Source organism: Didymella exigua (genome assembly GCF_010094145.1).
Source record: "Didymella exigua CBS 183.55 unplaced genomic scaffold M421scaffold_6, whole genome shotgun sequence".
NCBI classification, from domain to species: domain Eukaryota; kingdom Fungi; phylum Ascomycota; class Dothideomycetes; order Pleosporales; family Didymellaceae; genus Didymella; species Didymella exigua.
Genome location: NW_022984780.1, coordinates 213231 through 228835, shown reverse-complemented (window position 1 = coordinate 228835; position 15605 = coordinate 213231). Strand labels below are relative to the sequence as shown.

Below are 15605 nucleotides of genomic sequence, written 5' to 3'. Positions count from 1 at the left end.
ACAATCTGAGGAGAGCGTAAACCACACTGCGATCGCTCCAGAGGAAAAGCGCCGATTCGTCGAGGAGATGTGTTCCTGAAGGTAGATCTTCGAATGTGCACTTATAACAGCACTACTCCACTATTCACTCTGAAACTACCTTCGGTACTGGCGAATTTAGAAGTTGACTGTGTGGAGCACGCTTCTCGTGCATTGGAAAGATTGGTAGCTGCTGCCTGTTTCATACAGCGGTGAGAGGCTCATGATCTTCGCTGTGGACAATTTCGGAGTACGCGGTGCATTGCACAGCACAGCCGTCATGTGCCTCCGAGCCGGATAGTAATTCAAATCAATTGCCACGAGGGCGGATGAGGCTGAGCATGATGTCTGCGCGAAGGCTGAGTCTCGGAAGAGTCGCCCTGCGCGCAGAGTGGAGATTTAGTGAATTGCAGCGCGAACAGCCTTGAGAACTGGCGTTTTTGAGAGGGAGGTGCGCGTGCATCTAGACCTCTGGACAAGGTTATGGCTGTGGAGAAGGTGAGGGGTCTAGACTCATGTGTCCGAGTGAGTAAGCGCATGCCGTTCTTGAAATGCGACTCAGTCCAAACTCGAGTGTTACACTGAACGACGGCCCGAATGATGTGCACAGGGAAGATTTCGATGGAACCTGCAGGAAGACATAATTAACCCTCAGCACCACCCAGGCGCTGGGCAGTGGAGTGCAAAGACCCAAGGGTCCAAGAAGGATGTGCAGATGGAATTCAAAAGCCACGCCACAATGCGATGTCCGGCAGCCTGGGACTAGCGCGTGGAACATCGAGATCCAAAAAACCCGACAGATTGGATGCATTGAGAGCAGACACACCAGGTCCAGACTATTTTTCATTTGCTCACGATCCTCGCCACGCATTCGATCTGGCTTCCGGTTTGGCAGATGACAAGTTTAGATTTCGCCCACGTTCTGCGCTGTTCAACCGGCTGAGGGCTCCAAGGGAGAGCCAATGGCGACTGGCAGCCTATGACTGGGCTCTCAACATAACCATGAATCAACGTCAACACAAATGCCTGATGGTGTTTGATGATGTATACACCAGGCTGGCGGACAGCAAGTAAACCGTACCTGATTGCTTCGGTTGATTGGGCCGAGACTGGTCTGAGCAGACGTACCACGTTTCTTCTGACAGCTGCCCTGTGCTTGCAAAAGTCTGGATCCAGCCACGTCGGCGCACCTGCGTACCAAATCCTCTGGTAGCGCAAGGCTGGCGAGCGCGAGACAATGAATCGCAGAGGTTTAGCAAGGCAGAGCCGAAACTGCGTGCGCAGCTGGCGTTGCAGCCCGCAGAATTTCGCAGACTCCGCACCGGCATTCAGCTTCCACTAGCGTGCTTTCAGCAGCTAGCGCGAAAGTGGCCTGATCCATTCGCGATGTCCAATGCCGCCGAAGCCACCAAGATCGAGAGAGAAGTCTCGGGTCCCGACTGCACATCATGCATGCTCCTTCAGCGCGCCGTCCACTAGGACCGTGGGTCGGAACATGCCAGGCTGAAGAGCACTTCGCATTCCTCATATATGCAATTCTGCCCTCCGCCCTCTCAAAGACGACACCCACGTCATTCTGCGATAATGGCGATCCCTTCCCATTCCACATCAACGATGCCAGGGTTGAGCGAGGTCCTTGAGCGTATTGGCCTTTCAACGTATCTTCCAGTACTATCCGAGAACGGATTTCGCAATTGGGAAACAGTTGTCGACATCACTGAGGACGACCTCACCGCACTGAATTTCAAGCTCGGCCATCGTCGAGCGCTGCAGCGAGAGATTGCTACTTGGCGTGGAGTACCACAAACACTGTCGCTGGACCCAGATGCCGCATCGCCCGAGCCTACTCCTATATCAACATCTGCGTTGGAAACATTAGCACGACAGCATTCCACACCGCCATCACGAGAGAAGAGGAGATACAGGCGTCACCCTCGAGCAGATTCCCACGCACCCAAGAAGCCAAAGACAGCCTGTATGCCTCGCAATCAAACCACAACTCATGCATAGTTAACAGTGTTAGACGTGAACTTTGCCGACCAGTTGCGTACTGACCCTCAGGTCAGCCAGTTATCCTTCGTACACATTGCCAGAGAGGTCGGCCGGAGATGGCAAGAGCTTCTGCCTGAGCAGAAGCGGGTCTGGGAGAGCAATGCTGCGCGCGCCATGCAGGAGTTTGAGTCTCAGATGGACGAGTACAAGAATACTAGTGAGTGGCGGAAGTACCAGACGTATCTGAACGACTTCAAGGCCCAGCAAGCGCAGGCAACCACCGGCAAGCGGCCTGCCATCGGCCGAGCGATGTCTCACAGTACCAGGGAGCAGTCACAGGCAAGCCCAGAGACGCAAACGCCAGAAAGTCCCGGATCGTCGATACCGTCGTCTGTGTCGTCATCTGGGACTGACGCTGAAGTGTGCCACAACGCCCTGACCCTTGCGTTCAGTGAGCTCATCTCCTTGCGAGGGGAGATCCTGACTCAAGCCATACGACCCTATGATGAGCACCATCTGCCGTCCGAGGAACTAGCGAGACGATCTATGTACGCATTCATCAGAGGTACGGGGTCGTTGGTGTTCATGTTGAGCTACAAGCAGGCAAATGAGATCCTCGACCGCATCTACAGACCCAAGGGTAACATCGATGCCATGGACCTGGCGGAATGCTTTACTATCGCTGCTATGGGTGCTCACTACGACATGGAATCCTTCCCCGACCGCATACGAAGAGTTCTTTATGCTTCTGGTACCCTTCATTTTCACGAGAGGACTGCGAGGACAGACTACATGCGCACCATGCGTCTGCTGCTGTTCATGTCTTTCTACGCACTTCTCGAGAAACACATGAGCGCGAGGTATCTGATCGGTAAGTACTGCGTTACGCATGCCTGCGCATCCTGCTTACAAGACCGCAGCTGCCGGCTTGCAGATTGCTCGTTGGAAATGCCCACCCATGTACCGTACACCCACGGGCGCCATGGATGATAACTGGCGTAAGATCTACAGGAGTCTCATCTTCATGGACAGTTGGCTTTCGTACACATTGGGCTACAGCTCAGATGCTACTCTGCAAGACATCCAAGTACGCATGCGCCCCAGCACTGACCATGACCTGTCTAACCAGAAACAGAATGTCTGCACTACTGGATCCCTGGCATCAGAAACGATTGACGAACTCATCCATGTTCAGACTAGCAAGATCGGCCTGGTCGCAGCCGAGATAGCGAAGACGTTGGCTGCACCCGAGCTAGCCACCCGCGAGAACGTGCACATGCTTACGCAGAAGTTGGAGATGTGGCGCAATGAGGTGCCGCTGATACTGCAGCTCCCTACACTCACCTCGGCAGGGCCATCTGAGCTATCGTTGTATCAGAGGCGGGCCATTCTCATGGTGCATGTGAGTACACATGGCAGATCTGACTTGGTCCGCGGGCTAACCATAATGCCAGATCATGTATCTAGGTGCTGTCATCCTCATCTACCGCCAGTTGCTGGTTGCCACTGCGGAGAGCCAGCTTACAGACGGCGCTGCGAACAGCCTCACCTACTCTAGCGAAGATGCACGAGTGTTCCGAAACGAATGCGCCATCGCTTCTCAGACCATCGCACGAATCCTACGGTTGATTGCCTTTGACGGCACGCTGACTAGGCGTTGCTGGCTGATTATGTAAGCTTTCGATTTCCACACTGTGCAGCCCGACGTGCTAACAGAGGTCCTCAGCTACTGGGCATTCACAGCCGCCGTTGTCCTGCTCCACAGTGCGTCGACAAAACTCCTCGATGGCCAGTCCGAGAGCGTCGAGAGCGACCTTGGGTTCGCCAGGGACTGTATGGACATGCTCGAGCCTTGCCGGGGTGTCGAACCCATTGCAGCCAAGTACCTCGACACTCTCTGGCCACTGTACGACTCCCTGCGCGACGTGCACCAGCGCATGGTTGGTCGCGCAAAGACGAGCATCTTCTCTCTCCTACAGGCCGACCCTAACCGGATGAGTCCTCCCCTCGCTGTTTCGAAACACGAAATGGGCCCAATCTCCGAGAAGCTCTCAACATTGCTCACCGATCCTTTTGGTCGCAAGCAGAACTTTACTGCTGATGGGAGTATGCGGCGCCTGCTGAATGCCGACGGTTCTTGTTCTGTGTTCTGGTGGAGATGAACTTGGAGGGTTTGTCAGTGAATCGCGTTTCCAACACCCAATGATACACGACGGCGCTCTTGCAACCGCAGATGAACCGCCTACGCGGACTTGCATCACCACCTGTGCAGCGGATGGTGACTCGTGGGAGTGAGAACATCGCCCGCGGTGTTGCTAACCCTAGCAGTTTCTTATCGACCGGCCGATAGTCCGACACACGCCATACAAGTTGACGCTTGTTAGTGCTGTGGTTAGTCGGTACCTGACTAGTGCTGAGGCTGGCCAGCGGCATTCTAGACACAGCTGAGCGCGACACACTGGGAAGGATACGAGCGTATGTGTCAATGAAAAAGTGACGAAGATCTGGAGGCCGCAGAGAGATGGATCTAGCAAATGTATGTCGGTCACAGCGGGTGGAGAGTTGCAGAAATAAAGCCACCTCGTATGTTGCAGATCACGGGCGCTCCCGTAGCGCACTCCCAGAGCGCTATTCTTGCTCGAGCTGGACTGTTGCTGTGCTTTCGATAAAGGCTGCCGACGGTCGACACTACGAACATGTGCTGCTCGATTCACCGGGCCTCTCTCCTTCGCTAGGTAGAGCCCGCTCCGTTCGCAGGTCACAGGCCAGTCGGAGCAACTTGTCCAACGACGAGATCTTTGATGCCATGTCGGCCTCGCCAACTGCACTCGACAGCCTCGGACATGTGGTGTGCGGATGAGCGTGCAGATAGCCGCAGATGCAGTACCGCACTACCAAAACAGCACATGGCGTCATACCCATATTCGGGCGCGCCCGAGCGCACGGCAATGAACCTAATCGCCATCACAACGAACTACCGTTATCGAACCGTGTTTCAGCTCCTGGGCAGACATGGCAATCGGACCAGCAACAACGTTCCCGGCAGAGACTGTGTTTAGAAGATCGCCAGCGTGCGTGTAGATCGATGCGGCTGCGTGGTTTTCCTGGTGCTGTCTATCTGGAGCGATAGCCCCGCACAACGCACATCGCAGACCCTCTGCAAGCGCAACGCCTGCACCGACAACACACAGCCGCATACTCGCTCGCGGTCGCGCGGCACAGCACGTTGGTGGTAGCGTGGAACGCATGATGCGCGCTGTGGCGCATCTGCGCGTGGTCGGAGAGTTTGGCGTGGTGCGGTGTGTCTCTTTTGGGAAAGGGGGAGAAGGGTCTCGATTCAGCACGCTTCCTCGCGGTGTGGGCGAGAGTGGGCCCCCTACCCGGCCCCAAGGAAAGCAGCGTCATTTCGTTGAAATAAGGAAAGGGTTCCCTCCAACTGCTGCTCGTTGACGTGTCTGCGCTTCCTTACTTTCTTGCCATTGTTCGTTTCGACTGTTGAACGCGTGTTGCCTGGACTGAGCAACCGACACGAGAACCCGGAGCTTACCTATCGATGCGCACGCAGGGACACCAGCCAATCACAGAACACCATGTTGGGCCAGGAGAGTGAGGAGCTTATCGGTAGTCCGTTTGTGATCCCACAGGAGGATGTCGAAGTGCTCAATACCTCGGAGGGCTTTTGCATGCTGAGAAACTACCTCGCGCGAGACACCAGGTATGTGCCGTGCTGCTCAAGTTGGTGCATCGGCTGAGCGTCTGCTAACCCCTCACCAGCTTCTGCACGCAACACGACGAGTGCGATGGGCAGACCAAAGAAGCATGGATCCTGCAGCGCGACTTGTTGCACGCGCTGGTGATGCCGGTGCTGGAGCTGTTTAACCGAGCTTCGGCACTCGCTGAGGCGGCGCTGTGTACCCGCAAAAGCGAAGATCTGGAGTTAGCGTTCGCGGGGGAAGCACGTGGAGCGTTCCTGTGTCTGCAGTGCTTCGTCGACGAAGAGGAGGATTGGTGCAGGACACGCGGTTGTCCAGGTACGTCTGCCATGTTCTCTGCCGTCTGCCGCATTCTCTGCCGTCTGCCGCATTCTCTGCCGTCTGCCACATTCTCTGCCGGCTGCCACATTCTCTGCCGTCTGCCACGTTCCCTGCCGTCTGCCGCGTTCTCTGCCGTCTGCCACGTTCTCTGCCGTCTGCCAGTACTAACGACGCACAGCTTGCATCACATCTGCGACGCTAAGCACAGAGTCGCACCTCCGCCTGACAATCGCCGCATCGCTCCTGTCCACGTGTTCAGTCGCAACACCAGCTCCGCCGCCAGAGCCATTGACGTCTCGTGCGCTCCCTCCTCTGCCGCACATCCTCCCCGCGCTCCGCGAAGCCCTCGCGTCAGATCCCTTCTGGGGCCCGGACCACTGGCCGTACCTGCTCTCGCGCGCGACGCAACTCTCGACGGGCATCCAAGCGCTGATTAGCGAGTGCGTGAACCTCGAGTCCCTCGTGGCGTCCCCGGTGGCGGAGCGCACTGCGTTCATCGGCAGCTTCAGCGCATCGGGACTGCAGTACATGGGCGCGCAGACCGGGGAGAAGGGCGTCAAGCTCCGCAAGAGCAAGCTCGCGAAGAGGCAGCTGAGGCTCGAGAGGGAGGAGATTGAGCTCATGAGGCGCGTGGCGATGCAGTGCTGGGCCAAGGCGAAGCTGCCCAAGGGGGTGAGGGGCGAGATGCTGGGCCAGAGCGGGGGGGGGAGCCGGAGGAGGAGGAGTCTGACATGTCCGTAGATACTGACATGTCCGTAGATGCTGATAGCGGGCTTGGCTTGGCCTGCATGTAGGAAGCCGGATGAGGAGAGTCTGACATGTTTGTAGATATTGATCACGGGCTTGGCTTGCATTTGGGATGGCGTTCAGGATGGGCTGCATAGATACCACGGCATTTCAGTGTTATTGTAATACCGACTCGCTTCATCTCGCCTTCTCAGCGAGCTCCATGAGATTTGCTGCACGAGATTTGCTGCACGAGGTTCGCTGCACGAGAATGGCTGCACGAGAATGAGTGCACGAGAATGGTTGGAGAATGGTTGCACGAGATTCGCTGCACGAGAATGGTTGCACGAGATTCGCTGCACAAGATTCGCTGCACGAGATTCGCTGCACGAGATTCGCTCCATGAGATTCGAACCCAGCCATGTCTGTTGGGGCAAAGGATTCGTCATGTCTTATTCTGGCATGGCCGCGGGTGGACCGCGGAGCTGAGGGTTTCATCGTACGATGCGATGGGCCTAAGCAGATCGGGGATCCCGGCCCAGCAAGCGAGCAGCTTCAAGCCCATGTCCTGGTAACAGACCAGGCGTGAATCAACACAGACGCACTGGGTGTCGAGGGTGACGAGACACTGGACATGGCATGCGGCGTCGTGTGCGGCTCATGCAGGTGCGCAGCTCGAAGGGTGCACGTCCGCAGCCTTGTCAGGATCAATCGGGTGTTCGCAGGGATGCGGGAGGAGTTACAAACCGGCGTGGTGCTGATCTGCAAGGTACAGGACTAATCATGCTCGATGATGCAGCAAATGGGGATGGCGGATTCGCGGGGCGGCGGCGGCGAGGCTGGGTAGCGCAATGCACCAGCCACCACGGCGCGAGACTTGATAGATACAAAGGTGCTAGCATCTGGTAAACAAACGCGAGCCTCGAGTGCAGCAGCGCTGTGGGCGACACTTTCACTCGCATCCACGCTCCACTCCACGCTCCACGCTCCATTCCACGCTCCACGCTCCACTCCACGCTCCACGCTCCACTCCACGCTCCGCGCTTTATACTCCACGCTCCACGCTCCACGCCCGGCTGCGGCCCACTGCCAGTCATTCTTTTCCTTGTTCCTCGCCTCGCCTTCACGACAGCATCTCGGCCACGACTCGCAGCCATCGCATGCACGGCGCCCACCACGGCCGACACGACGACAACCACGACAACCACGACGACGACAACCACGACGACAACCACGACGACAACCACGACGACGACGACGACGACGACAAGCCCTCTCGCCCACTCGCTCATCCATAGCCCGCGCCTCGGATGGCTACCAAACTCAACATGGCGGCCTTTGGCGGCGCGCACACGGCGGGCATCTTCTCCGACATGACGGTCGACGGGCCCGTCATCGGCACGCTGGTGGCCATCATCGACCGCGCGCGCAACCTGCCCAACAAGCGCACCATGGGCAAGCAGGACCCGTACTGCGCTGCCCGCCTGGGCAAGGAGGCCAAGAAGACGGCGACGGACAAGCGCGGCGGGCAGACGCCAAAGTGGTGAGCATGCTACACAGACGTGTCGGCGCTTGGGCAACACACTGACAGCCCAGGGACCAGGAGCTGCGCTTCACCGTCCACGACTCGCCCGACTACCACCGCATCAAGGTCTCCGTCTTCAACGACGACCGCAAGACGGAGCTGATCGGCGACACCTTCATCGGCCTCGCCGCCGTCATCAGCCCCGGCGGCGGCCAGTCGGACGGCTGGCACACGCTCGACTGCAAGGGCAAGTATGCGGGCGAGATCCGCATCGAGTTCACCTACTACGACACGCGGCCCAAGGCCGAGAAGCCCGCCGAGAAGAAGCGCGACACACAGCAGCCCGACGTCCAGAGCCCAGCAGCGGGCGGGCCGCGAGGCGCCCGGGGAGCCCGCGAGAGCACCGCGGTCAAGCGCAGACCGCTGCCCTCGGACCCGACCGCCGCCACGCCGTCGCCCACCAGCGGGCCCGAGCACCGCGGCCTGCAGGGCGTGCGAGCAGGGCCGCGCGAGCTGGGCTCTCCCCGCCACGCCGAGCAGCCTGCACCGCCGCAGCCCAGCCGGCGACCTGTGCCCGACGCCGCGCCGTCGCCGCGCACGTCGAACCCCAGCCTGGCGCAGCCCGGCGAGGAGTGGGACATGTCGTACGCCGCGCCGAAGCCCTACGAGGCGAAGCCCGTCGACGCCCTGTCGCGCCACCTCGCAGACTCGCGGGCCGCGTCGCAGGACGACTTTCGCTCGCAGAGAGGCCACGTCCACCCGTCGCCCGCAGACGCCTTGCGCCCGCAGAGAGGCCACGTCCACCCGCCGCCTGCAGACGCCGTCCACGCGCACTCGGCGCCAGCGGTGCCCACGCAGCACAGCTACGAGCTCGAGCAGCGCTACTCGTCCGCCCACTCGCCCTCGCATCCCCAGGATCCCTACGACGATGCCGCCCACCACGTCGCCCCGCTGCGCTCGAGCAGAAGCAACCTGCGCGGCCAGGAACACGCCTCGTCTGGCGACCACTTGCAGTCTGGCGGCCACTTGCAGTCTGGCGGCCACTTGCAGTCCGGCGGCCACTTGCAGCCCGTCGACCGCTTGCAGCCCGTCGACCACTTCCAGTCCGTCGACCGCTTCCAGCCCGTCGACCGCTTGCAGCCCGGCAGCTACATCGAGGCCCCGTACGACGACAGCCACGCGCACCGGCGACAGAGCGCCATGCAGCCCACCGTCGAGGACGAGGACTTTGACCTGCCGCCGCCGCCGCCAGCGCACAGAAAGGACGCCGCCACGCTGCCGCCCAAGCACGCCTACAGCCCGGCCAACCCGTACGCCAGCGACTCGCCCGCGCCGCTCAGCTTTGCCCGCCACCACGAGCAGGAGCCGGGCTACGACCTGCAGCGCCAGCCATACGCCGACTACGAGTACCGCCGGCCCGCAGAGCGCCGCTACACGCACCCCCGCGCTGCCGTCCAGACCGACAGCCGGCCCGTGTCGCGCGACACAATGGCGCCGTCGCCGCTGAGACAGGAGGCGTCGCTCCCGGCGGCTCTCGTCGCGGGCTTCGACGCCTCTCGGGGCCAGCGCGATGCTTACCAGGCGCCTCCCGCGTACGAGACGCCGCCGCGCCTGCGACAGTACTCGGAGCCGGCCGAATACCGCGCGCCGGCCGAATACCGCGCGCCGCCCGACTACGCCGCGCCCGACTACACCGCGCCCGGGTACACGGCGTCCGAGTACACCACGCCCGTCCAGCCCCACGAGCTGGTCCACTACCAGTCCCAGCCGCCGCCCGACTCGTACTACGACCACGATCCGCCCGAGGAGCCGCGCCGGAGGTCCCCCGTCAACGAATACGCCCCTGTGTACAGACCGCGTGCCCACAGCCCCAACCCGAGCCCACGCCACTCTCCCCGCCCCGTCGACGACCGCGCGCCACGCATGCCGGCGCGGAGCATGCCGACGCGCAAATCCGTCTCGCCGCGCCCGCCACCGCCCCGCGAGGACCCCGGCCAGCGCCGCCTCTCGGGCGTCCCCTTTGGGCCGGACGACTTCAACGTGCTGAACCCCTCGCTCACGCCCGCCGACGAGCCCGAGCGGCCCGGCAGCAGCATGGAGTACAACGACAAGGGCCAGATTGTCACGTTCAGCGGCCGCGTCGTCGACGCCTCGGACCACCTGCCCGTCGACAACTGGGCGCCCGAGCCCGAGCCCAAGGGCACCGTCCGCGACAAGGCGCCGCGCATCCGCGCCCAGCTCAACGGCAGCCGCGGGCTGCTCGACGCCGCCGCGAGGGAGGACAAGTACCGCCGCGACCGCGCGGAGCGGGACCGCATCCGCAGCGCCGCCGACGTGACGTTTGGCGCCGCCGACGCGCCCTCGCAGGCCCTCGTCACCACGCGCCGGCCGGACATGGACACTGGCAGCAGCGCCCTCGTGCTGGCCGACCGCGACGCATACGACCGCCGCCCCGCGAGCAGGGGGTACGACGCGCGCCCCGCGAGCAGGGGCTACGAGCCTAGCAGCCGCTCGCGCGAGGCCCTGCGCGAGCGCCACTCGCCCAATTCCTTTGCCGCTGCCGCCGCCGGCCGTGGTGCGGGACATGCCCGGGCGGCGCCGCCTGTGCCGGCCAAGATCCCGCTGGATCGCGGCGTGCAGAACGAGGATGCGGCGCTGAGTCTGGAGCTGCAGAGCATTGACATTGGCCCGAGTGGCGGCCGGAGACCGCGGACGAGGGGGAGGGAGTATGGGGCATATGTGTGATGTGAAGATGGTGATGGTGGTGATGGTGGTGATGGTGATGAAGATGATGAGGAAGATGATGATGAAGACGATGAAGATGGTGAAGAAGAAGATGATGATGAAGAAGAAGATGTAGAAGAAGACGATGAAGACGAAGAAGACGATGAAGAAGACGATGAAGATGCATGGGTCACGGAGGGCATATGATACGATACGGTTAGACATGATTCGATTCAGGCGTTATGGTCGTAGATTCTGGTGCTTTCTGCACGGCACAGGGGGGGTCGTCTAGGGACGGGGCTGCTCATAGGATAGGGGATAGATGACTAGGGACGGACTGGGTTTACCGAAGGAAAGAAAAGGGAACGAGATAGATAGCTGGATACCCGCAGCGCGTCTGCAATGCACACACACACACACAAGACACTTTACTTGTTCTCACCCCGTCTCCACTTGTTCCCATCCCGTCTTCACTTGTTCCCGTCTCCACTTGTTCCCGTCTCCACTTGTTCCCACCCCGTCTTCACTTGTTCCCACGCCGTCTTCGCTTGCTCTCCCCCCACCACCCGTCACCCCTCAGACAATACCAAACTCAGCGCTCCCCTCAAACGCGGTAATCCTCCCGCCAACCGCCTTCGCGTCGCCAAAGTACCTAACCCGATACCTGCCCGCCGAGGGGCGCGAAAACGCAGTGTCCCACGAGACGCTGACGTCGCTGGTGCCCGTCAGGCCATTGACGCGGCGCCACTCGAACAGCAGCTCCCAGTCGGCGTCGTTCTTGAACTGGACCCATCCACCGTCAACAAAGCGCTCGATGCTCGCATACGTGCCCTCCAGCCGCAGATTGTTGCGCGGATTCGCGCCGACAAAGACCACCCTCACCACCGCGCCCGACGCGTACGAAGCCGCGGGGGCAGTCTTGACGGCGCCAAAGGACTGCCCCAATCCCGCGCCGTCGTAGACGACGCCGGTGATGAGGCTGATGCTGCGGGCTCTGTTGTCTGGGGGCGAGGGGCCGGGGGGCGGGGCGCCCGCGGCGTCGGCGAGGAAGGGCAGGTATGTCAGCGTTGCGTTGATGAAGGCGGCGAGCGTGTGCTGGCCGTACAGGGTGCTTGCGCCCTCGTAGCGCTGGACGGCGTATTCTTCCGCCGTGGCGATGTAGTGCGCGTACGTGTTTGCCGGGCCGCCGAGGACGACGAGGGGATCGACCGTCGAGGGCACGAGCGAGGACTTGGCGGCATTGTAGACGGCTTCGCGCCAGCGGCGCCCGGACATGGTGGTTGCCTCGCCCGGGGACGTGATGATGATGAGCTGGCCGATGCGCAGGGCCTGCATGTCGACAATGTTGGGCGACCAGGGGTAGGGCGTGTTGGCCTGGCCGACGTTGAGCAGCACGGGCTTGGGGTCGTGGCACGCGCGCTGCGCGGCCGAGGGGGGCGCAATGGCGCTGCCGACTACGTTCCAGAACGGGTTGCTCGGGGCGCCCGGGTCGTTTTGCACAAAGTCGAGCGCGCCCGGGCCGTCGGTGGTGCCGGCCGCGAAGCTGTTGCCCAGCGCCGCGGGGCAGGTGGTGGCCAGCGACCCGTTGGCGAGGACGACGGTGTAGTTGGACATGTCGACAAAGGTGTGGAAGGCGCGCACGCTGCCGGCGATTGGGGTCAGGGCTGCGCTGGAGAAGATGGCGAGGGCGCCGTCTGCCTGGCGCTTCCCAATCTCGTAGCACGACTTTGCGCCGCCGTCGTTCAGGCCGAACAAGGGGCCGCGGCCGTGGCAGTCCTGGCTCTTGCCGTTGGCGCAGGTCGAGTCGTTCAGCCTGCACTGCTGGCCGGTGCCGTCCTCGCAGTAGGCGCCGAGCACGTTGGGCGACGTGTCGCCGACGTTGGCCTGGGAGAAGCCCGCGACGAAGCCCTCTGCGATGCTCTCGCCGCCAGCCACGGCCTCCTCGAAGAGATAGGCGGCCACGCCCTTGTTGTCGCCCGTGATCAGCGTCTGGTTGCCCAGCATGCTCGTGCCGTGCACGGCGAACCAGTTGAGGATGCCCATGGCCTTGCCGTCGCTGGAGCGGGTGAACTTGAGCAGGGTCATGGTCTTGTCCACGTCGTCCGTGTAGCGCGCCCGCTCTGCCGCTGGGTTGGCCAGATACGCAAACAGGCTGCGGTTGATGTTGGCGCCCGCGACGCGCCCGCTGCCTGCGCTGATGGTCCCCAGGGCCAGCCCTTGGTGGGCGCGCTGGATGGACAGCACTGCGCCGTCGACAATGGCCTGGTAGCTCTGCTTGTCGAACCCCAGGCTGGTGATTTGCGGCAGCAGGTAGTTGAGCCAGGCGCCCGGGCCGGAGTGGCTGTGCGTGCCGGTCACGGCGACGTTGTTCTTGCTGTAGACGGCGTACTCGGGCCCCAGTGCCTGCAGGCCCTCGAGGATGCCGTTGCGGATGGCCGTGTCGCCCGACTGCGTGTCCAGGACCATGTACACGACGCGCTCGCTGGCGCTGCTCGGGCTGCCGACGATGAAGGCGCGCGAGTAGAGGCGCTGGCGCAGGCCGGTCCCGACCTGCGACGTGTTGGCGTAGCCCATGAGGTTGAGCTCGACGACGGGCCTGTATCGTCAACACCATGGCGCGTCGACACGACGACGACGACGACGACGACGACGACGACGACAACTCGCAGCGACAAAGACTCACCCAGTAATGTCCGCCTTGCCCACGCCGATCAGGTACTGCGACGGGTCCAGCGCCTGCCCGCCGTCCTGCTTGGTGCTGTAGAAGAGGTCCTGCGGGACGCCATAGGTCTGGTCCAGGCGCCAGTGCCAGAACTCGTTGTTGGGCAGTCCCAGGTTGACGACGAGCTGGCCGACAATCAGGACCGCAGCGAGCGCCGCGCCACAGGCGACAGCAATGTGCGAGCGCGCCATTATTCTCGTGGACCGGTATGGATTCTGTCGAGGCGGAAGCGTGCGGCTGTCCAGGTGCAGTGGCGCACCATGTAGCGGCGAGCGGCCTATATACGTCACTTCACGTGCCAGCCAGAGCGCCACCGCCGTCTCTGCTGCGCGCCGAGTGAACGGGCAGCACGGGCATCACGGGCAATGTTGGTGTGATGGCACGCTGCGGGGTGCTGCTGTGGTGTGATAGCAAGCTGCGGGGTGCTCGGGGGTGGGCAGCGTTCCTGGCCCGCCTGCCGTTGAGCAGCCAGGATTGAGATTGCGCTAGCGCCGGCATAGATACGAAGTACATGTATCGAGGCAATTCAATACGATCCGCCGTCCACTCCCACCCACCACCATGCCGCTGACAAACGAATCCTACGACTCTCTCCCGTGTACGTCCCCAGCACCTGCCTCGCGCGAGCCTCGCGGCCCCGCCAATAATCTGCGCCCCGGCTAATTCGCTGCAGACGTCGACACCCACGTCGACGACGCTGGGCTCGCGGCGGCACGCGCAGCCATACTCGCGGACCTCAGCACCGCGGGCGTCAACACGGCGGACCTGCACCCCGCCCTCGCCCCGGCCGCACAGTACACGCCGCGCTTCTCCGACCTCGTCGAGCGCGAACACGCCCGCCTGGACGCGAACCCGGCCTCGAGGCTGTCGGGCATCGACGTGAAGCGCTACGAGGACCTCGACGCGCCAGAGAGCACGGGTGCCGTCGCCGACGAGGACCGGCCGGCGGCGGTGCAGCAGTGGAACCGCGCGCTGACCCAGGCGCACACGAGCGCCGAGTACGTCCAGGGCCGCCTGACGCAGCTGGGGCTGCTGGAGAAGTTTGGCAAGAACGCCTGGCTGGTCGGCAACGCCCAGCTCGAGGACCTGCTGCGGGGCCTCGAGGCCGACCTGGTCGACGTGCGTGGGCAGCACGACGACGTGGCCACGCTGCGGCGCACACAGCAGGAGGCCGTGCTCGGCGAGATCAAGACGCTCGAGCACACGTGGAAGCAGGGCCTGGGGAGAGTGCTGGAGACCGAGGTGGCCGCCGAGGCCCTGAAGCAGCAGATTCTCGACCGCCGACGCGCCGGGGCTGTGTAGCCGGGGCTGTGTTGGTCTCTGACGTGCGAGGAGTTGGAACAATGATACCCATTTCGTTTCTGCGAGGGCGTGCGAGTGAGGACTGCATTGTTGACTGAGGAGTGAGGACTGCATTGTTCACTGAGTGAGGACTGCATTATTCACTGAGTGAGGACTGCATATCCACCGAGTAGGAACTGCACATCCACCGAGTAGGAACTGCATATCCACTGAGGAGCAAAAACTGCATTATTCACTAGCAACTGAACTGCGGCGCCGAAGCGACCACCAAGCAGGTCGTACATGTACACGTACAAATACAAAAGACCGCCCACACCCAGCTCCAAACGCCGTCCAATGAAGAACACCCACCCAATGAAGAACGCCCACCCAATGAAGAACGCCCACCCAATGTATCCCAAACACGACTTCCAAGCACTTGTGCCATGCAACTATGCTTAGGAATTTCCAAGCAATCCCTTTCATCTTCCGTCGCTGCTCCTCTTCTTGTCCTCTCGTTGCCTACACCGTGCAATCATGTCTTCTTCAAGAAGCCCCCAAGCAACCCCTTCAACCCCCCCTC

General features: G+C 61.9%; 5 protein-coding genes across 5 annotated transcripts; 4 read left to right on the top strand and 1 right to left on the bottom strand.

The window, feature by feature from the left end:
• The first annotated feature begins 1477 nt into the window (after positions 1-1477).
• Positions 1478-4352, top strand: M421DRAFT_340246 (uncharacterized protein). Its single transcript, XM_033589463.1, has 6 exons — positions 1478-1993; positions 2042-2881; positions 2931-3097; positions 3146-3412; positions 3465-3682; positions 3737-4352. The coding sequence occupies exons 1-6, from the start codon at positions 1549-1551 to the stop codon at positions 4170-4172; spliced, it is 2373 nt and encodes a 790-aa protein (XP_033451381.1). The 5' UTR covers positions 1478-1548; the 3' UTR covers positions 4173-4352.
• A 1248-nt stretch (positions 4353-5600) lies between these two features.
• On the top strand, positions 5601-8068 carry M421DRAFT_2653 (uncharacterized protein; the record flags this gene model as incomplete). The annotated part of the gene is made up of 4 exons (XM_033588727.1): positions 5601-5725; positions 5785-6041; positions 6223-6781; positions 7924-8068. 4 exons carry the CDS (start codon positions 5601-5603, stop codon positions 8066-8068), a joined length of 1086 nt encoding a protein of 361 aa, XP_033451380.1.
• A 12-nt stretch (positions 8069-8080) lies between these two features.
• On the top strand, positions 8081-11040 carry M421DRAFT_56501 (uncharacterized protein; the record flags this gene model as incomplete). The annotated part of the gene is made up of 3 exons (XM_033595409.1): positions 8081-8313; positions 8367-9326; positions 9444-11040. The coding sequence occupies 3 exons, from the start codon at positions 8081-8083 to the stop codon at positions 11038-11040; spliced, it is 2790 nt and encodes a 929-aa protein (XP_033451379.1).
• A 555-nt stretch (positions 11041-11595) lies between these two features.
• M421DRAFT_56941 (neutral ceramidase precursor) lies at positions 11596-13932 on the bottom strand (the record flags this gene model as incomplete). The annotated part of the gene is made up of 2 exons (XM_033595453.1): positions 11596-13615; positions 13703-13932. The coding sequence occupies 2 exons, from the start codon at positions 13930-13932 to the stop codon at positions 11596-11598; spliced, it is 2250 nt and encodes a 749-aa protein (XP_033451378.1).
• A 370-nt stretch (positions 13933-14302) lies between these two features.
• On the top strand, positions 14303-15043 carry M421DRAFT_90220 (uncharacterized protein; the record flags this gene model as incomplete). The annotated part of the gene is made up of 2 exons (XM_033597837.1): positions 14303-14339; positions 14415-15043. The coding sequence occupies 2 exons, from the start codon at positions 14303-14305 to the stop codon at positions 15041-15043; spliced, it is 666 nt and encodes a 221-aa protein (XP_033451377.1).
• Between the last annotated feature and the right edge of the window lie 562 nt (positions 15044-15605).